This window comes from Oncorhynchus clarkii, chromosome 18 (assembly GCF_045791955.1).
Source record: "Oncorhynchus clarkii lewisi isolate Uvic-CL-2024 chromosome 18, UVic_Ocla_1.0, whole genome shotgun sequence".
Taxonomy (NCBI): domain Eukaryota; kingdom Metazoa; phylum Chordata; class Actinopteri; order Salmoniformes; family Salmonidae; genus Oncorhynchus; species Oncorhynchus clarkii.
In genome coordinates, this window is record NC_092164.1 from 43,406,226 (window position 1) to 43,432,371 (window position 26,146).

At 42.1% G+C, this 26,146-nt stretch overlaps 1 protein-coding gene and 1 long non-coding RNA gene across 5 annotated transcripts in view; one reads left to right on the forward strand and one right to left on the reverse strand.

The window, feature by feature from the left end:
• Window positions 1-25,959, reverse strand: LOC139373546 (uncharacterized). The gene is made up of 3 exons (XR_011627582.1): window positions 25,838-25,959; window positions 2,030-2,174; window positions 1-1,831 (listed from the first exon to the last, which is right to left on the reverse strand). It is a non-coding gene; the product is annotated as an uncharacterized lncRNA (long non-coding RNA).
• The window catches only part of LOC139373545 (rho guanine nucleotide exchange factor 2-like), a 97,587-nt gene that overhangs the window by 66,882 nt on the left and 4,559 nt on the right, over window positions 1-26,146 (forward strand). For all 4 annotated transcript variants that reach the window (XM_071114175.1, XM_071114176.1, XM_071114179.1 and 1 more), the window contains 10 exons: window positions 32-203; window positions 1,794-1,870; window positions 2,060-2,232; window positions 2,320-2,387; window positions 3,515-3,709; window positions 7,576-7,674; window positions 7,778-7,827; window positions 13,973-14,023; window positions 14,925-15,260; window positions 17,753-17,924. In XM_071114175.1, the coding sequence (XP_070970276.1) occupies window positions 32-203; window positions 1,794-1,870; window positions 2,060-2,232; window positions 2,320-2,387; window positions 3,515-3,709; window positions 7,576-7,674; window positions 7,778-7,827; window positions 13,973-14,023; window positions 14,925-15,260; window positions 17,753-17,924 (1,393 nt within the window). The remainder of the gene's footprint in view (window positions 1-31; window positions 204-1,793; window positions 1,871-2,059; window positions 2,233-2,319; window positions 2,388-3,514; window positions 3,710-7,575; window positions 7,675-7,777; window positions 7,828-13,972; window positions 14,024-14,924; window positions 15,261-17,752; window positions 17,925-26,146) is intronic.

Below are 26,146 nucleotides of genomic sequence, written 5' to 3' on the forward strand. Positions count from 1 at the left end.
AGTGCCTAATGAACATGACCCTGCTGTCCAGGTGATGGAGCTGGAGCGGACCCAGAGGCTGCAGGAGATCCGGGCCAGGCTGGACCCACGGGTCGAGGCCAAGGTGAGGGACGGGGGCCTGTTCAGGGGAGGAGAGTTGCTCCGCAGGAGACTCATCCATGAGGGAACGCTGCTCTGGAAGACCCCTGGGTCCAGGCTCAAAGGTGTGTGTGTGTGAGTGGAAGTGTCTGTGTGTGTCAGTGGAGGCTGAGGACAGGGACTTTGTAATGACTTTAATTGAACAGTATCAAACACATGGTAACCAGCCTCCACTAGCTTAAATTTGTCAAATAAGTTTGTACAGTGCCTTCAGAAAGTATTCATAGCCCTGGACTTCTTCCACATTTTGTTGTGTTACAACCTGAATTCAAAATGGTTTAATATCTTTTCTTTCTCGCCCATCTATACACAATACCCCAAAGTGAAAACATGTTTTTAGAAATGTTTGCTAATTTATTGAAAATTGAATACAGCAATATCTCATTTACATAAGTATTTACACCCCTTAGTCAATACTTTGTAGAAGCACCTTTGGCAGCGATTACAGCTGTGAGTCTTTCTGAGTAAGTCTCTTAAGAGCTTTGCACACCTGGATTGTGCAACATTTGCTTGTGTTTTAGGTTATTGTCCTGCTGAAAGGTAAAATCATCTCCCAGACTGAACCCGGTTTTCCTCTATGATTTTGCCTGTGCTTAGCTCTGTTGCTTAATTGTTATCCTGAAAAACTCCCCAGTTTTTAATGATTACAAGCATACCCGTAACATGATGCAGCCACCCCTATGCTTGAAAATATGGAAAGTGGTACTCAGTAATGTGTTGTATTGGATTTTCCTCAAACATAACACTTTGTATTCAGGACAAAAAGTTAATTTCTTTTCCACATTTTTTGCAGTATTACTTTAGTGTCTTATTGCAAACTAGATGCATGTTTTGCTATATTTTGTATTCTGTACAGGCTTCTTTCTTTTCACTCTGTCAATTAGGTTAGTGTTGTGGAGTAAATACAATGTTGTTGATCCGTCCTCAGTTTTCTCCTATCATAGCCATTAAACTCTGTAACTGTGTAGCTGTTTAAACCATTGGCCTCATGGTAAAATCCCTGTGTGGTTACCTTCCTCTCCGGCAACTGAGATAGGAAGGACGTCTGTGTCTTTATAGTGACTGGGTGTATTGATACACCATCCAAAAGTCTAATTACTAAATTCACCATGATCAAAGGGAAATTCAGTGTCTGCTTTTTTAAATGTTTACCCATCTACCAATAGGTGCCCTTCTTTGCGAGGCATGAGAAAACCTCCCTGGTATTTTTGGTTGAATCTGTACTTGAAATGAACTGCTTGACTGACCTTACAGATAATTGTATGTGTGGGGTAGTCACTCAAACATGGTAAACACCATTATTATGATTTGTTAAGCAAATGCTTACTCCTGTCCTAGGCTTGCCATAACAAAGGGGTTAAATTCTTATTGACTCAGCTTTTTTGGGGGGGGGAAACATAATTCCACTTTGACATAATGCGGTATTTATTGTGTGTAGGCCAGTGACAAAATATCTCAATTGAATCCATTCTAAATTTAGGCTATAACACATCGACATTGGAAAAAAGTAAAGGGTTGTGAATACTTTCTGAAGGCATTGTAGGGGATGGAACTATCCCCAAAACATGTTGCTTACTCATGTTTTAAAGGAGTTTTTTCTTTTGTGTGTGTGTGTGTGTGTGTGCGCATTCGTGTGTGTGTGTGTGTGTGTTTAGATGTGCAGGTCCTGCTGATGACAGACATCCTAGTGTTCCTACAGGAAAAAGACCAGAGGTTCATCTTCCCTTGTCTAGTAAGCACACACACACACACACACACACACACACACACACACACACACACACACACACACACTGACAAATACATCAAACAAAAAACACTTGAATATAGAGAGACTTGTTTCGTCACAATTGAATATACTATATGGAAGGTCAGGGAATATAGCAACTACCCTTATTTTTCTCTCTCTTTCTCTTTTCAGGACAAGTCTCCGGTCCTCTCCCTGCAGAACCTCATGATTAGGGAGATAGCCAATCAGGAGCGAGGGCTCTTCCTCATCAGTGACTCCTCTCCTCCGGAGATGTACGAGGTCCATGCTGCCTCAAAAGATGACAAGAACACCTGGATACGCATCATACAGCACACTGTCAGCAGGTATATACATAAACACACATACACACACACGCACACAGAGACACACACAAACTGCTCATATCCTCACTATCTTTTCTGTCTCTGCAGTTGTCCTTCCAGGGAAGAGTTCCCACTCATAGAGACTGAAGACAAGGCCCTTCTGAGACGACTGAAAGGTCAGCAATGAACACACACTCATACAGATCTATATGTAATATAGGGATGGAAAGATTGCGCCAACATACTCGGCGGCCCTATTTATTACTTTATTTGCTCGGGACGTTTATCTTCTGGACATTAGATCGCCTATAAAAGTCACCACAAATTCGACTTCCCAGACCTTGAACCCTTTGTTTTATATTCTGGATAATTTCTTGATTTCTTGTTTAGATGTTTTATTATTTGTGTATTTGTGTTGTATTCTAATGCACTGTTGGAACTAGTAACATAAGCGTTTTGCTCTACCTGCTATAACACCTGCAAATCTGTGTACGTGGCCAATACTTTGATTCGATCTGATGTAGGTATAAACACACTTGTTTGCACATAAGAACTCTGTTTCACTTCTTCTCTACATGACCCTCTGTCAATCTGTCTTCCTTTCTACCTTTCTCCATCGTTCTTTCTCTATCAACCCCTTTGACCATCTCCATTCCTTCTTTTCTCTATCTACACGTCTCCCTTTCAAGCTCTATCTCTCTCTCCACCTCTCCCTTTCTCTCTCTCCCTTCCTCTTCACCCCCCCCCCCCCCCAATCTCTCCCTCTCTCTACATGGTGCCTACAGTACAACGTGCAATTCTCACTCTGTGTGTAGGAGGACAAGTGTGAAGCCTGCCTCCTACTCAATCCCAGTGGAGGAGCTTGTCAAACTCTATCTTTCCATCACAGCTTTTCTGTCTCTCAATTTCACTCTCTTGGACTCTCATCTTTCTTGCTCACTTGTACCTTCTATTCCTGCACTTCTTCTTTTGTTTTTCTCTCTCTTTGTCTCTCCCTCTTTTCTCTCTCCCTTCTTCCTTTTCTCGATGTCTCACTTATAGCCTACATCCAACTGAACAATGTGTGAATATGATTGCCCCCACTGTTAAGTCAAGAGGTCTTTAGGAAGAGCATCAAGTCAGTCTTTCCCTCTCTCCCCCTCCTCTTTCCCTCCCCCTCTCTTACTCCCTTTCCTTCCCGCTTTCTCTCGACTCTTTGCTTCTTTCTCCCTACTCCATCTCTTTCTTTCTTTCCCCCCCCTCTATCCCCCACCCCTCTCTACCCTACTCATCTTCCTCTTTCCACTTTCATCTCTCCTTCCAGCGGACATCCAGCAGAAGGACCGGGAGGTGCTGGAGCTGCTCCAGGAGCGGGTCACATTGTTCTCGGACCTGGCTGAGGTGACGGGGGGTCAGGAGGTCATGCTGCCGGGGGGCCCCAACTCCCGGAACCTGTTCCGGGCCGACACGCCCCATGCGCCACTCGGCGAGAGATTGCTCACTGATGCCATCGCAGAGGGTGAGGGGTTGGTGGAGGGAGTGGGGGGCAAGGAGAGGGGGTGGGAGCAGAGTGAGGGAGAGGGGGGTGATATAGAGTTAGGGCAAGGGAGAGCAAGAGTGATAGAGCGCAAGAGAGTTGTTAAAGGACCAGTGCAGCAGTTTTTGATCTCAATATCAAATCATTTCTGGGTAACAATTTATTACCTAACAGTTTTCCATAAAAATCTACCTAATTGGTGGGTCCAAATAGGAAGCATATGGAACCTGAAGACTAGCTGTTGGCAGAGAGGTTTGGAACTCTCTTTGTTATTGTTATCTTGACTTATATCGCCTGGTGATGTTACCAGGAAAGCCACAACTCCACCTATGCAAAACCTGAGGTAAATTGTATTTTCAACTAGCAACTATCACGAAATAACACTGATCAAGTTTGTTCACACTTTTACAGTTTAGTTTCATCAGCTGTTGTACAATATGATACAGAACACAGGAAAAACAGAATTGAGGTCACTGGGCCTTTAAGCAGATTTAGAGAGGGTTAGACTGGAAGAGAGGGAGCGCGATATAGGGAGATGTTGAAACAGAGAGGAGAGCAAGACTAGAGAGGAAAATAAGCAGACAGGAGATAAAGATGGAGAAGTGCAAATAGCCTGTTTAAATGCAGAAACGCAACTGCTACTGTGCGTTCCACTTAACTGACTGCAACGATACTTCAAAGTTGAATTATGGTAGCTATGAAATGCCTTGGCATGTTTTCAGTTGTACTTGGCAATGCACTTAGTCTAAGCATCAACTGTCGCTATTCCTTTACTCAATATTCTACGGATGCATGTGCAATGTGTTGCCACAAAATGGCTGCCAGGTGGTGGTGAAGTTGCCAAACATGCCATACATTTTAGACGACTGACTTCAAAGTTTCCTTCATAGAAGGCCATTGGTTGGCTTACATTACAGTTTTACTTGACTTGGAAGATTCAAACCGACATTTGAATTGTGTACTGTCTGTACAATTAAATATTAGAACCTATTATTCAAAGCATTCGAGCGACATTTACACAAACAGCAAACTATCAACTCATCATCACCCAGACATTGATTGACGTGTACAGTTGTCCAGTTCCCTCCCTACATACCGTGAAGATGGCAATGTCTTCAATGGGTATCATGTGTATGTTTTGAATATCCAATGTTAAATTTGAAGTGGCTGTCAACCCCTAGGCTAATGTTGCTCTCATGGAATGTCATTCCTTGAGCACCATACCATAGAAAGTGCTAAATGCATGTGAAATGTCTTGACAGTGTACACTTGTTTTAGCTTGCCCGCCCATATCGAAAACAATCATACAAATCAAATAAGAATCTTGTATGGCAGGAGAAGATTACTTAAAAAAAAAAAATGTTTACAAATAATCTGGTAAAATGTTGTGTTTTACCTTATATGTCAGTGGTGTCAGTGGTGTACTGTTGAAGTCAGAAGTTTACATACAGTTTGTTTGGACTCATTAAAACTCGTTTTTCAACCACTCCACAAATGTCTTGTTAACTATAGTTTTGGCGAGTCGGTTAGGACATCTACTTTGTGCATGACACAAGTCGTTTTTCCAACAATTGTTTACAGACAGATTATGTCACTTATAATTCACTGCATCACAATTCCAGTGGGTCAGAAGTTTACATACACTAAGTTGACTGTGCCTTTAAACAGCTTGGAAAATTCCAGAAAATTATGCCATGGCTTTAGAAGCTTCTGATAGGCTAATTGACATCATTTGAGTTAATTGGAGGTGTACCTGTGGATGTATTTCAAGGCCTACTGTCAAACTCAGTTCCTCTTTGCTTTACATCATGGTCAAAATAAATCAGCCAAGACTCAATTGTAGACCTCCACAAGTCTGGTTCATCATTTGGAGCAATTTCCAAATGCCTGAAGGTACCACGTTCATCTGTACAAACAATAGTACGCAAGTATAAACACCATGGGACCACACAGCCGTCATACCGCTCAGGAAGGAGACGCGTTCTGTGTCCTAGAGATGAACGTACTTTAGTGCAAAAAGTGAAAATCAATCCCAGAACAACAGCAAAGGACCTTGTGAAGACACTGGAGGATACAGGTACAATAGTATCTATACCAACATTAAAATGAGTCCTATGTCGACATAACCTGAAAGGCCGCTCAGCAAGGAAGAAGCCACTGCTCCAAAACTGCCTAAAAAAAAGCCAAACTACGGTTTGCAACTACACACGGGGAAAAATATTGTACTTTTTGGAGAAATGTCTGATGAAACAAAAAGGGAACTGTTTGGCCATAATGACCATCGTTATGTTTGGAGGAAAAAGGGGAAGGCTTGCAAGCCGAAGAACACCATCCCAACCGTGAAGCACGGGGGTGGCAGCATCATGTTGTTGGGGTGCTTTGCTGCAGGAGGGACTGGTGCACTTCACAAATAGATGGCATCATGAGGATGTAAAATTATGTGAATATATTGAAGCAACATCTCAAGACATCAGTTAAAGCTTGGTCGCAAATGGGTCTTCCAAATGGACAATGACCCCAAGCATACTTCCAAAGTTGTGGCAAAATGGCTTAAGGACAACAAAGTCAAGGTATTGGATTGGCCATCACAAAGCCCCGACCTCATTCCTACAGAAAACTTGTGGGCAGAACTGAAAAAGCGTGTGCGAGCAAGGAGGCCTACAAACCTGACTCAGTTACACCAGCCCTGTCAGGAGGAATGGGTCCAAATTCACCCAACTTATTGTGGGAAGCTTGTGGAAGGCTACCCGAAACGTTTGACACAAGTTAAAGAATTTAAAGGCAATGCACCCAAATACTAATTTAGTGTATGTAAACTTCTGACACACTGGGACTGTGATGAAAAAAATTTAAGCTGCAATAAAACAGGCTCTCTACCATTATTCTGACACTTCACATTCTTAAAATAAAGTGGTGATCCTAACTGACCTAAGACAGGGACATTTTACAAGGAATGTCAGGAATGGTGAAAAACTGAGTTTAAATGCATTTGGCTAAGGTGTATGTAAACTTCTGACTTCTGACTTGTGTCAATAATTCTCAAACATCTCCTTGTGGACCCCCAGCCAAATACATGATGGTGGTCATTTTCCCACATAGATATGGTACGACATATCTGAGACAAAATAAACAAATTAAACAGTATGAGTCATCAATTAATGTTCTAAGAAATGTGTATGTATGATTATGTAACCTCTACAAAATAAATGCTTTCCTTATAGGTTTCACATTTTTTCTATAAGTCAACATATCAAAAAACATGGCAATTACTATCTGAAAATACAATATTTGTAGATACATTTTCATTTTCAAGAACGAGTTTCCATGGTAAGAAAACAATAGGCTGGGTAGCAACTCCTACTGGACAGTTGATTTATCTAAAGATATCCCTTTACTCTCCAATCAAGGATTTTAACCAAGCCCAGCCCAGCCCAGCCCTGCTTAGCTTTGATATTTGTCACTGACTACTACCAATGTGCTATCGAGAGAATGATTGTTGAGATATAAATATATTACCAGATACTTATTATATTATCTGTTAGATTATTGTACAAATAATCTTATTCTGCCATACAAGGTTTTATTTAAATGTTCATGATTTTTTTTAATTAATCTTGTTTGTGTATTTGCTGCCATATGTATAACATAGAAGTTCCAGGTAGAACATGTTTCTATATCTTTTCCTTGTGGGCGGTGCCCCGGGTGGGCGTAGAGTTCACTTTACGACCAATGGAATGGTCTAAAATGTAAAAACTCGACCCACACTGTGTCGTAGGTGAGTTAAAATGAATGCACCATACATTTTGTTAAGGCACTTATGATGTGTTGTCTGTCTTTGTGTCTCCCAGTGGATAGGCTGAGTGAGCTACTCCTGGGCTCCACCTTTGAAATGCCTCTGCCCTGCAGTTTCAACGGTCACCCGAACCACACAGGGGCGCTAGTGATCAGTGAGTGACTCCTTTGTGCCATTGATTGACAAGTTGTATAGTAGTCTAGACTCCATAGCACTGTGAGCAATGATCATTGAGTGACCTTTGTGTTTATTTGTAGACGGTCAGGAGGTGGTTGTCAATGGAACGCACGGGTCCCCAGCAGCAAAGGTGAGGTCCTAATAATAATAATAATAATATGGTCATTTACTGTGGTCTACCAGGCTTAGAACCAAGGTCTCCCATGTGCCACAAAGCCAAGCTAAAGTCATGCGCTGAGCTACAGTAAAGCCAAGTCCTTAGCTCGGGAAGCTAACAGAAGTCTTCGGGACGCAGGCAAGATTGCTCATTGTGAGCATGGTTCATGTGTGGGAATCAAATCAAGGTGTAGACTAACAGTGAAATGCTTACTTATGGGCCCTTTCCAACTGTACAGAGAGAAAAACATTGAAATAATAGAGAAATTATAACACAAGGAATAAATACACAATGAGTAATGATAACTTGGCTATATACATGGGGAACCAGTACCGAGTTGATGTGCAGGGGTATGAGGTAATTGAAGTAGATATGTACAGTACCAGTCAAAAGTTGACCCAACACACCACCAGGCTATGTAAGGGCTATTTGACCAAGAAGGACAGTGATGGATTGCTGCATCAGATGACCTGGCCTCCACAATCACCCGATCTCAACCAAATTGAGATGGTTTGGGATGAGTTGGAATGCAGAGTGAAGGAAAAGCAGCCAACAAGAGCTCAGCATATGTGGGAACTCCTTCAAGACTGTTGGAAAAGCATTCCAGGTGAAGCTGGTTGAAAGAATGCCAAGAGTGTGCAAAGCTGTCATCAAGGCGAAGCGTGCTACTTTGAAGAATCTAAAATATAGAGTATATTTTGATTGGTTTAAGACTTTTTTGGTTACTACATGATTCCATATGTGTTTTTTCATAGTTTTGATGTCTTCACTATTATTCTACAATGTAGAAAAATTTTAAAAGAAAGAAAAGCCCTTGAATGAGTAGGTGTGTCCAAATGTTTGACTGTACTGTACATGTAGGTAGGGATAAAGTAACTAGGCAACAAGATAGATAAACAGCAGCAGAATATGTGATGAGTCAAAAGAGTTCATGCAAAAATGGTCAATGCAGATTGTCGGGGTAGCTATTGGTTAACTATTTAGCAGTCTTATGGCTTGAGGGTAGAAGGTGTTCAGGGTCCTGTTGGTTCCAGACATCGGTACCGCATGCCGTGCAGTAGCAGAGAGAACCGTCTATGACTTGGGTGGCTGGAGTCTTAGACAGTTTTGTGCCTTCCTCTGACAACGCCTAGTATAGAGGTCCTGGATGGCACGGAGCTTGGCCCCAGTGATGTTCTGGGCCTTACGCACTACCCTTGCGCCTTGCAGTGGAATGCCAAGCAGTTGCCATACCAGGCGGTGATGCAGCCAGTCAAGATGCTCTCAATGGTGCAGCTGTATAACTTTTTGAGGGCCCATGCCGACTCTTTTCAAGAGACGTTGTTGTGCCCTCTTCACATCTGTGTTGGTGTGTGTGGACCATGACGATTCCTTAGTGATGTGGATACCGAGGAACTTGAAGCTCTTAACCTACTCCACTACAACTCCGTTGATGTGGATGTGGGAGTGCTCGCCCCTCCGTTTCCTGTAGTCCACGATCAGCTCCTTTGTCTTGCTAATATTGAGGGAGAGGTTGTTTTCCTGGAACCACACTTCCAGGTGATCAGGCGTACTACTGTCGTATTGGCAGACTTAATGATAATGTTGAGGTTGTGCACGGCCACGCAGTTCTGGGTGAAGGTGAACAGAGAGTACACGAGGGGACTAAGCACGCACCCCTGAGGGGCCCCCGTGTTGAGGGTCACCGTGACAGTGTTGTTGCCTACCCTCACCACCTGGGGGCGGCCCATCAGGAAGTCCAGGATACAGTTGCAGAGGGAGGTGTTTAATCCCAGGATCCTCTCTCCCTGCCGTCCGGGACAGCTGGTGCTCTCATGCATGGTTTGTGTTGCTAGCCTCAAAGCGAGCATAGAAGGTATTTAGCTCATCTGGTAAGCTTGCATCACTGGACAGCGCACTCCTGGGTTTCCATTTGTAATCCGTGATAGTTTGCAAGCCCTGCCACATCCGAAGAGCGTCAGAGCCGGTGTAGTAGGATTCAGCCCCTGTGTTGGTAGCACCATGCTTCAACTAACTGATCAAACTGAAATTTGTTGTGAGAATTATTTACCATATACTTTTTATAGGCAGGGTTCAATTCCATATTACACTCTGGAGGTGCCCTAAATAGAAATAGGGGTTTGTACCATCGTTGTTATTTGAAGAGGATACCCGCAGTGATATTTTAGTGCTTATGAGGTTATGGCCCTGATTTGTCATACGAGTGGCACCACAGAGATAAATCAATCCAGCTATGAAGGTTAATTGTACCAATAACATTGTAGACTGAAGTTCATGGTTAGCTGGCCATTTTACAGTGTCATGTCATCATCCAGCTTCTTTTAGTCTAAGATTGATTTATGTCTGGTGGCAACAGCCCCAGGTCTGTCATAAGACAAAATGGGTGTAGACAACATTCATGCCAACATACTGGTCAACCCAAATAAACAAATATTGAAGAAAGATTAGCAGTTCTAGTCATTTTTAATATAGGCTTATGATCGCTTAAAGCTGGGTCATGTTCATTAGAGCAGGGGATCCTTTGAATTAGCAGTGAGACATCAATTTTTTATTGGTCACTTTGGTGCCAGTGAAATAAATGTAGCTGGTCATGTTCGTTTTTGGTTCACAATGAGCTTTTCCTTTTATCAATATTTATTCAACCAGTAATCGTTTTGCAACAATTGGTATGCAGACCAGGTATTCAAAAGGTTTGGTCCGAAGTCTTGGCTGAATCTTTGCAATGCACAAATCAGTCATCATGCACTGTTTTGAATTAAACTTTCGTAAGGTTTCCCCAAAAAACCTTTCCAATTAAAATTTGACTGCTGGGTAGACCTACCTGGCAGAATGATATCATGATGATTTGTATCAGTCGTGGGGCATTTGTTTTGCAAACTCTGCCATCACATGAAAACTACACTATACATTGTACAGTACAAAAATACCGCTAGCCAAACACAACGGTCTCTTGATAGGTGCACAGTTGAATTAAGGGGAAACTACACCCTGGCAGAAATATATCATGATGATTTGTATCAATTGCTGGGCATTTGTTTTGCAAACTCTGCCATCACATGTAGCTTACACTGTACATTGTACAGTACAAAAACAAAGCTAGCCAAACACAAGTCTCTTGCTAGGTGTACAATTGAATGAAAGAGCAACTACACCCTCCAAATTATAATTGTTCCCAGACCTTAAAAGTGGTCTCCTGATGTGGTTTAAGCATTGTTGTAGACTAGTTTTTATTTATTTTAATTTATTTATTTATTTAATATTTTTTATTTTATTTTATTATTAACAAAATAAGTGTGATTTTGAGAATGAAAATCGGGAAAAATCTAACCAGGAAAACAGAATTTTCCAAAATATTAAATTGATTTTATAGGGTCCAATAACTGTGGAGTGACTGTTCAAAATCACTGACAATAACACCCTTTTTGAGATTGTGCAAAGGGTAGATTTTTTACTCCTCTTAACAATCAATGTAAAATGTAATTTTGTGAATGCAGGGTAGGTCATTATAGGCAACAGACTACTTACTCAGCCTGAAAATTAAATATAAAATGTAAATGATGTGCGTATCATCTGCTTTCCCGGGCCAGTATTGTTTTCATTCAGGCCAGTAGCTTTCAGTTGGCACTGGCCTGGTGTGCCACAGGCAAATTTGCCTGAATGTCAAGCCATGCAATGGCATTCTACTTTAAAAAAAATCATCATTAGCCTGGTTCTGTATGGAATGCGTGTACATTATGGAACACAGGTCAGGTCATCATTGGTGTGACCAAATCATGTGCTGGTGCCATCAACTGAAAAAGTTTGTCTAGAGCCCTGGCCCGAGTGAAAAATTGAAAAAGTTTGAGAACCACTGCATTAGGGCATTTGCAATGTCCATGTAGTCCCTCCCTGTTTCAGTCCGATTTCTGTTTGGTGCCTAATGAATATGACCTTATGTTTGAAGTTTCAAGTGAAGGCATCCGTTATTCATGAGTCTTCCACTCTGAGTTTTTATAGCTTGACAGCTCTGTTTCAGGCAGTGCCATGGAGTATCCATGGCAACATACATTTTTCCAAACACCATTATTTTCTTAAGCCTAACTCTATTCTGAAATGTCATTATAATTATAGGAACGTTTCACAATAAAACCCTACTGGTTTCCTTAGAAAAATATTCATAAATTGCAAAAGTTGAAAAGTATTTTGTTAGCAAACATTTTTCACCTCCACCAAAGGAATGGAATTTCTATTGTGATATGAAGCAATGCTATACTACAGTCAATCAGTGAGTAATTTGCTTACTTTAATGGCATTTTAAATCTCAATATACAGAAACAAAGTGATATGAGGATCATACAGATATTATGCATAGTTTAAAGTATTATTATGCTTGCATGAAACACTTATCAGTTTAGCTCTCAACTGAGGTACAGTGGTCAATGCACACTGAATCCACACTATCTTATAATGAACTACTGTCACTTTATCCATACATGTCTAACTAGCTAACAGAGAACCCATTGAAATATTTGGCTAGAGATGGCGAGAGGTTGTGTGTCTGTGTTGTGGAGAAGTCTGCGTGTGCCTGTTTGTGTAGCCTATGAAATAGAGCAAGGTACAGTGCATTCAGATAGTATTCAGACCCCTTGACTTTTCCCACATTTTGTTACATTACATCCTTATTCTAAAATGCATTACATTTTTCCCCACTCATCAATCTGCACACAATACCCCATAATGATAAAACAAAAAACGTTTTTTAGAAATGTTTGCAAATGTATTAAAATAAAGAACTGATATCACATTTACAAAAGTATTCAGACCCTTTACTCTACTTTGTTGAAGCACCTTTGGCAGCGATTACAGCACACCTGTATTTGAAGAGCTTCTCCCATTCTTCTCTGCAGATCTTCTCAAGCTCTGTCAGGTAGGATGGGGACCGTTGCTGCACAGTTATTTTCAGGTCTCTCCAGAGATTTTTGATCAGGTTCAAATCCGGGCTCTGGCTGGGCCACTCAAGGACATTCAGAGACTTGGCTGTGTGCTTAGAGTCATTGTCCTGTTGGAAGGTGAACCTTTGCCCCAGTCTGAGGTCCTGAGCGCTCTGGAGCAGGTTTTCAACAAGGATCTCTCTGTACTTTGCTCCGTTCATCTTTGCCTCGAACCTGACTAGTCTCCCAGTCCCTGCTGCTGAAAAACATCCCCACAGCATGATGCTGCCACCACCGTGCTTCACCGTAGGGATGGTGCCAGGTTTCCTCTAGACGTGACGCTTGGCATTCAGGTCAAGTTCAATGTTGGTTTCATCAGACCAGAGAATCTTGTTTCTCATGGTCTGAGAGTCTTTGGGTGCCTTTTGGCAAACTCCAAGCGGGCTATCATGTGCCTTTTACTGAGGATTGGCTTCCGTCTGGCCACTTTACCATAAAGGCCTGATTGGTGGAGTGCTGCAATGATGGTTGTCCTTCTAGAATGTTCCCCCATCTCCAGAGAGGAACTCTGGAGCTCTGTCAGAGTGACCACTGGGTTCTTGGTCACCTCCCTGACCAAGGCCCTTCCCCGTCGATTGCTCAGTTTGGCCGGGTAGCCAGCTCTAGGAAGAGTCTTGGTGGTTCCAAACTTCTTCTGTTTAAGAATGATGGAGTCCACTGTGTTCTTGGGGACCTTCAATGCTGCTTACATGTTTTGGTACCCTTCCCCAGATCTGTGCCTCGACATAATCCTGTCTCGGAGCTCTATGGACAATTCCTTCGACCTCATGGCTTGGTTTTTGCTCTGACATGCACTGTCAAAGTGGGACCTTATATAGACAGGTGTGTGCCTTTCCAAATCATGTCCAATCAATTGAACTTACCACAGGTGAACTCCAATCAAGTTGTAGAAACATCAAGGATGATAAATGGATACAGGATGCACCTGAGCTCAATTTCGAGTCTCTTACCAAAGGGTCTGAATACTTATGTAAATAAGGTATATCGCTTTGTCATTATGGGGCATTGTGTGTAGATTTAAAAAAAAAATAATAATTTAGAATAAGGCTGTAAGGTTGTGGAAATAGTCAAGGGGTCTGAATACACTGTATATGCTCTTAATGGCATTGACATATTTATTTTATCACTGATGGTGTATGTATTTTCAGGAAGCGTATCAGAGGCTGGTCAACCTTAGTGCCTACCTTCATGCCCTCCAGGTCAGTGGATGTGTCTCTTTGTACCAAACCTGAGTCGAATACAAATGTCAAATATCTTCAAATTCTTGACTGTATTTGAGGTGCTCTTTATTTAACCGGGTTTGCATTTTCGGGACTATTTAATTGGTTCTTAATGTGCTGAAGTATTTGAGAGTCTTTGACCCATATTTCCAGTTTTGCAGTAGACTTGCTTAGGCTTCTGCTTGTTTTAAACAGCTTGAATAGTAATGTATTATTTTCCTTTCATGATCTCACAGTTGATAAAGTATTTTCTATTGTGACATCTATAAATTTATTCCTATCTATAGCTTGTGCCTTCATTCCTGTAGATCAAACAAAAATAAAAGTTTATTGGTTGCATACACAGATTTGCAGATGTTATTGCAGGTGCAATTACTGCAGTAACACCTAGCAATAATATAACTATACAGAAATGAAAAAAACAAAGTTATAGGATGAGCCATGACTATAATACAGTATATATATATGCAGGGTAGAGTACTGGGTGGTAGCCAGCTAGAACAGTGACTAAGGTTCAGGGCAGGGTACTGGGCAGAGGCCAGCTAGTGGTGACTCTTTAATAGTCTGATGGCCTGGAGATACTCCCGTCACATTTGTATTTTAGCTTTATTTAACTAGGCAAGTCAGTTAAGAACAAATTCTTATTTTCAATGACGGCCTAGGAACAGTAGGTTAACTACCTTGTTCAGGGGCAGAACAAACAATGTATTTTTCCTTGTCAGCTCGGGGATTCAATCTTGCAACCTTTCGGTTACTAGTACAACGCTCTAACCACTAGGCTACCCTGCCACCCCAATGACATGGAGTCAGCAATGCTACCAATAGATCAGTCTCGTCATATCTCACTCCATTCGCTTCTAACTTATTCTCCTTCTCCCAGGGCACCGTGATCAAGCAGGACTCCATCCTGGAGCTCTGCCTGCGCTCTGAAGGCCCACCAGTCGACACCCCGACCACGCCCACCGGACGGGTCTGGCACTCCCTGTCACGTGACGCGGGCATGGCTGAGGCCAGCACGGGGGTGGCCATCGGGGAGCTGGCCCTGCTCCAGAGGCAGCACAGCCTCCTGCAGGAGGAGCTCAGTAGGCTGCGGGGTACCGAGGGCCGCCTGAGGGATAGCGAAAAGGCCCGCGCCCAGCTGGAGAGGCAGGTCCGCGACATGAAGGCCCACAGTGCCACTATGATGGACAGTGTGGGAACTGCAGGCTCAGAGCAGGTATGGGCAACTTTGATGGGCGTGGGGGGGCCACAAAAAATCTGATCTCATCATGAGGGGCTGCAGTTGCTCGCGGGTCTGCGTACCCACATCCCCCCCCACCCCACATTGCGAGCAAAACATTTTAGTGACCCCCCTCTTGACAGTGGAGATGGAAAAAAATCAGTTAGAGTTCATTTGCTGCAATTCGACACATTCTGCCACGGGGCCGAGAGGACAATGGTCTGTTTTACAGCTTATTCCTGCACTTCTACACATTTTGCCATAGGGTGGGAGAAATGTTTGCAGTTTTTAATATATCTGAGTGAGACTGACTAACAAAATCAATGGGGGGCCTCACAGCCCATTCGACCATGATAACAAGTTTACATAGCAGGGTGCTAAACTAACTTAGCGATCTAAAAAATGTAGCTGACATGGGCTAATTGACTATCAGTGACTGACAACAGAAAAACTGCTGATGCACAACCAAATTTTGAAATTGCACCTTGTGTATTTTACTATTCCAACTCGCAACAGTAAGCTTAGACACCAACTCTGACACTGTGGGTAGTTGCACTTAGCTTAACTATAGGGGGTACACTGATTTTTACCAAGGTCATTGTTGTAGATGAGAATCTGATAATGGGAATATGCTCTCAATCATCTGAGTTGAGTAAATGCCTTCAGAAAGTATTCATACCTCTTGACTTATTTTACAATTTGTTGTTACAGCCTAAATTCAAAATGGATCAAATAGATTATTTTTCTCACCCATTTTTTTCTCACCACACAATTGCCCATAATGACAAAGTTTAGCTAATTTATTGAAAATGAAATATCTAATTTACATAAGTATTCTCACCCCTGAGTCAATAGAATCACCTTTGGCAACGATTACATCTAAGTGTCTTTTTTTGGGTAAGTTTCTAAGAGCTTTGCTGGTCGGGCCAAAAGAGATTCGTAACATTTGCACACCTGGATTGTAGAATATTTGCACAATATTCTTTTAAAAATTATTCAAGCTCTGTCAAGTTGGTTGTTGATCATTGCTAGACAGCCATTTTCAAGACTTGCCGTAGATTTTCAAGATATATTTCAGTCAAAACTGTAACTCGGCGACACAGGAACATTCAATGTCATCTTGGTAAGCAACTCCAGTGTATATTTGGCCTTGTGTTTTAGGTTATTGTCCTGCTGAAAGGTGAATTTGTCTCCCGGTGTCTGTTGGAAAGCAGGCTGAACCAGGTTTTTGCCTAAAATTAGCTCTATTCCGTTTATTTTTATCCTAAAAAACTCCCTAGCCCTTGCTGATGACAATCAATCAATCAATCAAATGTATTTATAAAGCCCTTTTTACATAACAAAGTGCTATACAGAAACCCAGCCTAAAACCCCAAACAGCAAGCAATTCAGATGTAGAAGCACGGTGGCTAGGAAAAACTCCCTAGAAAGGCAGGAAACTTGGAAGAAACCTAGAGAGGAACCAGGCTCTGAGGGGAGGCCAGTCCTCTTCTGGCTGTGCCGGGTGGAGATTATAACAGTACATGGTCAAGATGTTCAAACGTTCACAGATGACCAGCAGGGTCAAATAATAACAATCACAAGCATACCCATAACATGATGCAGCCACCACCATGCTTGAAAATATGAAGGGTGGTACTCAAACATAATGCAAATCATAATGCTTTGTATTCAGGACATAAAGTTAATTTCTTTGCCACATTTTTTGCAATTTTACTTTAATGCCTTATTGCAAACAGGATCCATGTTTTGGAATATGTTTTATTCTGTAGAGGCTTCCTTTTCACACTGTCACTTAGTATTTTGGAGTAACTACAATGTTGTTGATCCATCCTCAGTTTTCTTCTATGACAGCCATTAAACTCTGTAACTGTTTTAAAGTGATCATTGGCCTCATGGTGAAATCCCTGAGCAGTTTCTTAACTGAATTAGGAAGGACGCCAGTATCTATGTATTGACACACTTTCCAAAGTGTAATTAATAACTTCACCATGCTCAAAGGGATATAGATTTTTTTAACCCATCTACCAATAGGTGCTCTTCTTTACGAGGCATTGGAAAACCTCCCTGGTCTTTGTGGTTGAATCTGTGTTTGAAATTCACTGCTCGACTGAGAGACCTTGCAGATAATTGTATGTGTGCGGTAGTCATTCAAAATAATGTTGAACACTATTATTCACAACATTTTTACTCCTGAACGTATTTAGGCATGCCATAGCAAAGGGGTTTAATACTTATTGAAAACATTTCAAGTTTTCATTTTTTATTAACTTGTAACATTTTTATGGGGGTGTAAAGTCAGTCCAGTGACACAAAATCTGAATTTAATACATGTTTCATTCAGGCTGTAACAAAATGTGGAAGAAGTCAAGGGGTCTGAATACTTTCTGAAGGCACTGGAGGTTATATATTAGACAAATATAGAAAAAAAAGTGTCAGTAGGTGTCACAATTGATCTGGTGTGTCGTTCCACTTGTCATCTTGCCTAGGCTCCACCCCTTCGCAGAGCAAGTGAAACCAACGCAGACACCCAATTGGCCAGCCAGGAGTCAATCGAGCATTTGGAAGGGCATCATGATGGCAGTGACCTGGAGGTGGAGGTGACGTCAGATGAGGAGGAGGAGGAGGCCAAAGCATCACCGCGCTCAGAGAGTCCCCATGGTGTGTAAAGAGTCTTAGTAAACAACACTTCCAAGTGTACAGTCGTGGCCAAAAGTTTTGAGAATGACACAAATATTAATTTTCACAAAGTTTGCTGCTTCAGTGTCTTTAGATATTTTTGTCAGATGTTACTATGGAATACTGAAGTATATTTACAAGCATTTCATAAGTGTCAAAGGCTTTTATTGACTATTACATAAAGTTGATGCAAAGAGTCAATATTTGCAGTGTTGACCCTTCTTTTTCAAGACCTCTGCAATCCACCCTGGCATGCTGTCAATTAACTTCTGGGCCACATCCTGACTGATGGCAGCCCATTCGTGCATAATCAATGCTTGGAGTTTGTCACAATTTGTGGGTTTTTGTTTGTCCACCCGTCTCTTGAGGATTGACCAGAAGTTCTCAATGGGATTAAGGTCTGGGGAGTTTCCTGGCCATGGACCCAAAATATTGATGTTTTGTTCCCCGAGCCACTTAGTTATCACTTTTGTCTTATGACAAGCTGCTCCATCATGCTGGAAAAGGCATTGTTAGTCACCAAACTGTTCCTGGATGGTTAGGAGAAGTTGCTCACGGAGGATGTGTTGGTACCATTCTTTATTCATGGCTGTGTTCTTAGGCAAAATTGTGAGTGAGCCCACTCTCTTGGCTGAGAAGCAACCCCACACATGAATGGTCTCAGGATGCTTTCCTGTTGGCATGACACAGGACTGATGATTGCGCTCACCTTGTCTTCTCCAGACAAGCTTTTTTTCTGGATGCCCCAAACAATCTGAAAGGGGATTCATCAGAGAAAATGACTTTACCCCAGCCCTCAGCAGTCCAATCCCTGTACCTTTTGCAGAATATCAGTCTGTCCCTGATGTTTTTCCTGGAGAGAAGTGGCTTCTTTGCTGCCCTTCTTGACACCAGGCCATCCTCCAAAAGTCTTCGCCTCACTGTGCGTGCAGATGCACTTACACTTGCCTGCTGCCATTCCTGAGCAAGCTCTGTACTGGTGGTGCCCCAATCCCGCAGCTGAATAAAATTTAGGAGACAGTCCTGGCACTTGCTGGACTTTCTTTGGCGCCCTTGAAGCCTTCTTCACAACAATTGAACCGCTCTCCATGAAGTTCTTGATGATCCGATAAATGGTTGATTTAGGTGCAATCTTACTGGCAGCAATATCCTTGCCTGTGAAGCCCTTTTTGTGCAAAGCAATGATGACGGCACGTGTTTCCTTGCAGGTAACCATGGTTGACAGAGGAAGAACAATGATTCCAAGCACCACCCTCCTTTTGATGCTTCCAGTCTGTTATTCAAACTCAATCAGCATGACAGAGTGATCTCCAGCCTTGTCCTTGTCAACACTCACATCTGTGTTAACGAGAGAATCACTGACCTGATGTCAGCTGGTCTTTTTGTGACAGGGCTGAAATTCAGTGGAAATGTTTTTTGGGGAGACTTTGTTCAAATTAATATTTGTGTCAAAACTTTTGGCCACGACTGTAAACAATGAGTAGACAATGCACCAGAATATTAAATAGCCTTTTAAATGACTAAAACATCACCCATAATATTCTTTCTGATAAAAATGCTAATTTTTTTTAGTTTAGTAGTTTTGATGTCTTCACTATTATTCTACAATGTAGAAAATAGTACAAATAAAGAAAAACCCTTGAATGAGTAGGTGTTCTAAAACTTTTGACCGGTAGTGTGTGTGTGTGTGTGTGTGTGTGTGTGTGTGTGTGTGTGTGTGTATATACAGTGCCTTGCGAAAGTATTCGGCCCCCTTGAACTTTGCGACCTTTTGCCACATTTCAGGCTTCAAACATAAAGATATAAAACTGTATTTTTTTGTGAAGAATCAACAACAAGTGGGACACAATCATGAAGTGGAACGACATTTATTGGATATTTCAAACTTTTTTAACAAATCAAAAACTGAAAAATTGGGTGTGCAAAATTATTCCAATGTGTACCTAACCATAAACATCAATGCCTTTCTTAAAATCAATACACAGAAGTATATATTTTTAAACCTGCATATTTAGCTAAAAGAAATCCAGGTTAGCAGGCAATATTAACCAGGTGAAATTGTGTCACTTCTCTTGCGTTCATATGCAACAGTTTGGGCCGCCTAATTTGCCAGAACTTTACGTAATTATGACATAACATTGAAGGTTGTGCAATGTAACAGCAATATTTAGACTTATGGATGCCACCCGTTAGATAAAATACGGAACGGTTCCGTATTTCACTGAAAGAATAAACATCTTGTTTTCGAGATGATACGGCCGTATTAATGACCTAAGGCTTGTATTTCTGTGTGTTATCATGTTATAACTAAGTCTATGATTTGATAGAGCAGTCTGACTGAGAGGTGGTAGGCAGCAGCAGGCTCGTAAGCATTCATTCAAACAGCACTTTCCTGCGTTTGCCAGCTGCTGTTTATGACTTCAAGCCTATCAACTTCCGAGATTAGTTAGCGGGGTGCGCGCTAATAGCGTTTCAAACGTCACTCGCTCTGAGACTTGGAGTGGTTGTTCCCCTTGCTCTGCATGGGTAACGCTGCTTCGAGGTTGGCTGTTGTCATTGTGTTGCTGGTTCGAGCCCAGAGAGGAGCGAGGAGAGGGACGGAAGCTATACTGTTACACTGGCAATACTAAAGTGCCTATAAGAACATCCAATAGTTAAAGGTTAATGAAATACAAATGGTATAGAGAGAAATAGTTCTATAATTCCTATAATAACTACAACCTAAAACTTCTTATCTGGGAATATTGAAGACTCAAGTTAAAAGGAACCACCAGCTTGTGGTGAGCATGGAACTTAAACGTTAGCTTTCTTACATGGCACATATTGCACTTTTACTTTCTTCTCCAACACTTTGTTTTTGCATTATTTATTTGAGGCTAAATTGATTTTATTGATGTATTATATTAAGTTAAAATAAGTGTTCATTCGGTATTGTTATAATTGTCATTATTACAAATATATATTTTTTAAATGAATCGGACGATTAATCTGTATCGGCTTTTTTTTGGGGTCCTCCAATAATCGCGTTGAAAAATCATAATTAGTCGACCTCTAAAATATATATATATATTTTTTTTTTGTGGCGTACAGCAGGTCAGCCACCAGGGGGAGACTCGTCGAGGCCTGGTAAAAGATGGAGTATACATCACGAGACGGTGGCTCCATCTGCTGGACGTGCCAGGTCTCGACGGGCTCTCCGGACTGGACTAATTGGGGCTGATTGGGAGCCCGACAGGATACAGGAGGACCCGGAGCCCAGGAGAAGGTATCCCGGAGAGGGTCTCATGGGGGAGACCTGTTCTTTTCGATTTATTATTTCATAAACACCCTTGAAACCGAGCTAATCATACTCTGTCCGCGTCTGATCTATGTAAAAGTCTTGACCAAACCCCCTGGTCTGCCACTATATATATATATATATATATATATATATATATATATATATATATATATATATATATATATATATATATATATTATAGTAAATACTACAATATTTAATGTGCATATACCCTGCCCATTCCCTGCCCCATTAAAAAAGAAACAAGTATCTAAGTGTTTTTTTTGTGGTTAATACTGTAGCATTTACTGTAGTATTCTACAGTATACTACACAATTCTGATCGATGTGTAGTATAGTATTTTACAGTATACTATAGTTTATTACAGAATTCTATAGTAAGTATTGTAGTATTCTATAGTAAACTGTATTTTTTAAATGATGTGGGAGAGCAGGGTGTGTCAGTACCAACACAAGAGCAGCTAAATGAGATGTAGCTGATGCTCATGGAGAAGGAGAGAGTAGAGATGGAGACTTAGAAACTGAGTGGGGAAAAAATTACATTTGGAAATTAGGTTCCTTGAGCAACAACAGCAGCAGTTCATTGTAGCTCGAGCGGGAGCAACGCACTACACTGTAGCCAATCATAAGAAATTGTACATTGAATAGGCCTATTTGTTTTACAATAATTTTAAGTGTAGTCTTTGCATTTGTAAATACTGCCTGTAAGACTTTCAAGACTGAAGGAAGGAAAGGAAGATATGCTTTTTAATCGTTACAACGTATATATTTATTGATTGGTTATGCTGCTTATAGAAGTTTTTACATCTCTCATTTAACCTAGACCTTTTGGCTACATTTGATCGATGATTTGATTCTGGACCAGTCGACCTTTGACGTCGTCTGGATCAGCAGGTTCCCTATGGTTTTCCTGTGCCCTGGCTCAGTCATGGGATGGGGCAGCCTCTTCTCCACGCAGCTATTCTGCAAAACCACTGTGGCAGTCACAAGGTGCAGGTCCTCTCTGGTGCCATTCTTATCTCTCCACGTATGCAGTGGAACAATGATGCCCGGTATCCCGTAGACTGTGGATCTGCTGACATTTATCATGTCCTCCACTGTTTTGAAATGCACCTTTGGCATAGAACCGAAGTGCAATCAGAGTTTGCAATGCCGGGGACAGCGCCGGTGAGAGCTCATTGATTATTTCAAACTGATCAGAACTGCCATAGTGGAACCTCACGATACATGTCCAGAGTGTTGTTCCAATATATTATAATTCGTTCTCGTCTAAAGGCCCACTGGTGGTGAAACCGATAGACAAAGACACGCCATGCTCCGTTATTGTAGTTTTTGAATAGAATAGTGTTAACAAGGATAATGTTTGTGAGTTGACACACTTTTGTGTGGTTCACCTGCTAGCTACTAGGCGAAGAATCTATCCCAAGGGATAGCTCATAAAGGGCTTACGCCCAGGTGGTGCAATAGGTATAATTTTAGGTCCGGCGTAGAGCACATTTTACGTCAGGGGTAGTTACAACCCACTTACGACCTGGTGCAACCGGCCACAGTAGACTAGCTACCTAGCTATGTAAACCACGCCCCTCTCCGAACACGCCTTCTGCGATGTTGGTTACAAGGCGGTACTTATTTAAATTACTTAAGAGAATAAGACATTACTATTAGTGTATTAATAAAGCCCTTAGTTATCCCGCCTCCATCCCGACCGTCAACACACTGATGAATTGTTCACCAGTTGGACAGCTGTTACGAGATCCATCTATTCTGACTGGAGCATTTTGTTTGGTGGGTCAAAAAGTAACAGAATCTTGGTTGCCATGAGAGCGATAAACCTGAAGCTGGGCTCGATATGGTGCGCAGCAACCCCACTTCCTTGACTTTCACATCTGCGGGAAAAGCTTGTTAGTTTTCAACCTGTGTCAGCTATTGGGATATATCCTTGGAGGACTTAAGGATAACTTGTACAGTGGCTGGTTCAGCAGGCGTTTGTGTTTCCCCCTTGTAATGAACTCCAACAGTGGGCTTTAAGTATTTGTAAAGGTTACAAATGTTTAAAAAAATCTCTGATGTCCTCCTCAGAGGACATGGCATGGTCCACCACCAGATGAAAATGGTGGTTAAAGCAATGAACATATGGTATGTCTCAACCCAATTTCTTCTGTAGAAGTTTCTGCACTCCCCCTTGCTTCCCCGACATCACAGAGGCTCTGTTGTAGACTTGACGGAGGATTTTGTCAGATCTCAGTCCAGCCTTGGTCAGTTCTGAGGTAACAGTTTCTGTGAGAGTGTTGGCATATCCTGCATCTGCAGTGGCTATGGTCAGAAGGCTCTTTTATTTCATAGTTTCCACCTACAAACCAAAGTACGATTGAAAAGTTTTCATAGCCCGTTGTGCCCCTCGTTCTGTCCAGTTCCCTGACAATATGCTCTGTTACTAAGTTGCTCATTTGTTTTATTAAGTTGTTCTGGGCGCCGTGGCTCGTGTAGGTTGCGTTATGGAGAATGGTTGGTGCTACCTTATTTAAAAAAAAAACTTTTACCCCTTCTTCTCCCCAATTTTGTGGTTTCCAATGGGTAGTTACAGTCCTGTCTCATCGCTGCAACTCCTATACGGACTCGCGAGAGGCGAAGGTTGAGAGCCATGAGTCCTCCAAAACACGACCCAACCAAGTCGCACTGCTTCTTGACACAATGCCCACTTAACCTGGAGGAAACACCTGGCGACCGTGTGAGCGTGCCTGCGTCCGGCCCATCACAGGAGTCGCTAGAGCGCGATGGGACAAGGACATCCCTGCCGCCAAACCCTGCCCTAACCCGGCCAATTGTGGGCCGCCCCATGGGTCTCCCGGTCAAGGCCGGCTGCGACAGAGCCTGGACTCAAACCAGGACCTGTAGTGGCACAGCTAGCAACTGCGATGCAGTGCCTTAGACCACTGAAACCACTTGGGAGGGTTGGTGCTATCTTGGACAACTCTTGGTTCTTTTGGAGGGTATACTCAAACAATGACAAGAACCACCCACTGCCTTCCTCTGTCATGCTTTTTAATGCATCGTGATCACTTCTCAGAGTGATTTGATTAACTGCTAGAAATGCAATAATGTCAACAATAGAGCCCAGGTAATATCGATGACGTGCAAGCAGATCCGTGTTAACCAGTGTTGATATTTCCTGCCCTGTCTCTTCACGCATTTCTCTCCCTCCATAGCCTCACGTTAAGTGTTCTATCGAGGTGGCATGTTCGTTCTGTCCTTTATCTCTCTCTAAAGCATGCTTCCAATCATAGAACCCTTTAATGGTAAAGGTTGAATCTGATGACGCGCTGGACCGAAATTTCGTCAGGGGAAACAAAAGGCTGCAACAGTTTGTAATGAATTCTTACCAAAAGACAGCTTCTTCCCTGAATACAATCTTACTGGAAACTTACCTAACTTCTCAACCCCAAGGTCATCTGGGGTTGCTCCTCTGGATGTAAGTGGCTCTGGCTCGTGTGATTTAGCATTGTTAGCAGCTGCTGCTTAGCTGGGTGGCGGCAAGGAGGCTTGTGGCGGTACTGGGACAGGGGGCTCTGCTGGCTTCACCGTTGACAGAGACTAGGCAAGCCAAACTCTGTGGGCTAGCCACTGCATTGCCATGATCGCCAGCAACTGTAGCAGTGGTTTTGATGAGTGAATTTTCAGCTACACTTGTTGTAGGCTGGATAATAGAACAAGTCAAAATTCACCCAAGGCTAAAAAATAGCAAAAGAACGTTGGCTAAGCTGGAACACTAGCGCGAGCCCATAGCAAATGAATGGAATTGAACGTTCACAGAGCTTGGCACCAAAAAATGTATGCCTTTTTATTTTACCACCGCAATTTGTTCTTAGGATGAAACTGAAAAATAACAACTTGTAAACATCCGCACCTCGATGGTGCCAAGTGTGCTTATGTCTGCATAATGAGGAAGTAGGGAAAAAATTGCAACTTTTGACTATTTCTGGTCTGGCGATCGATGACAGCAGAGTACGCTACCCAACCTTATGTAATTAGAAAGAGGAGATTCTCATGATTAAAATGGTGTCCAATTTGAAAAAACCTAAATGTACACATTGTGAGATATTTGGCAAAATACACAGACATACCTATATTTCCCAATAGGAAACAATGGGACAACCTCAGAGTTCCATGAGTTATTTTTTGTTGTTTACATTTTAACTACCAGCAACGTGGGCCAACAATAGCCAAGCAGGCATTGTGACGTAGAACAATAAATAGACTGGGAATAGAAAGTTCGGAAGGCAAGTTGGTGCCACGGTGCTAACTAATAGGAGCTGGCAGGTTAAAAATGCCCTAAAATAAGGCCTGTTTTTTCGTGATTACTTCAAACAACAAAAAGCAGCAAAATACGAAATATAAAGAAATACACAATTCCCAACAGGGGATATTCCCCTGTAGTATAATTATATTGAAATGTGCTTTAGCAGAGATAGGCTTACCTCTTTCCTCACCATAATGCTAATGCAAGCCCACACACAGTTTTATATAACACATCAATTTTGTGATGAGGCACAAATTGTCTCTTTCTGGAACACACACAACATCGCTGCCCTTCTCACCTCATGTTCTCTCTCTGGGTGTGCATGCGAACAACTCACATCCCTCTGCTTCTCTCAGTGTTTGTGTGTGGGTGGAGATGTCTTTCCAGGGCTAGTGCTGAGCGCCATCATTCTACTCCCTGTTGAAAGAGAGAGAGAGAGAGAGAGAGAGAGAGAGAGATCAAAGTAAAGGAATGCACTACACCAATGATTTCTAGCCCACCGGAGAAAAAGACTACAGTACCCTCCAAGTGTGCATGAAAATAACCTGTTTGTCACTATTAGAAAGAACCTGTCATTAACCACCATCTCTGGCATCATAATAAAGAC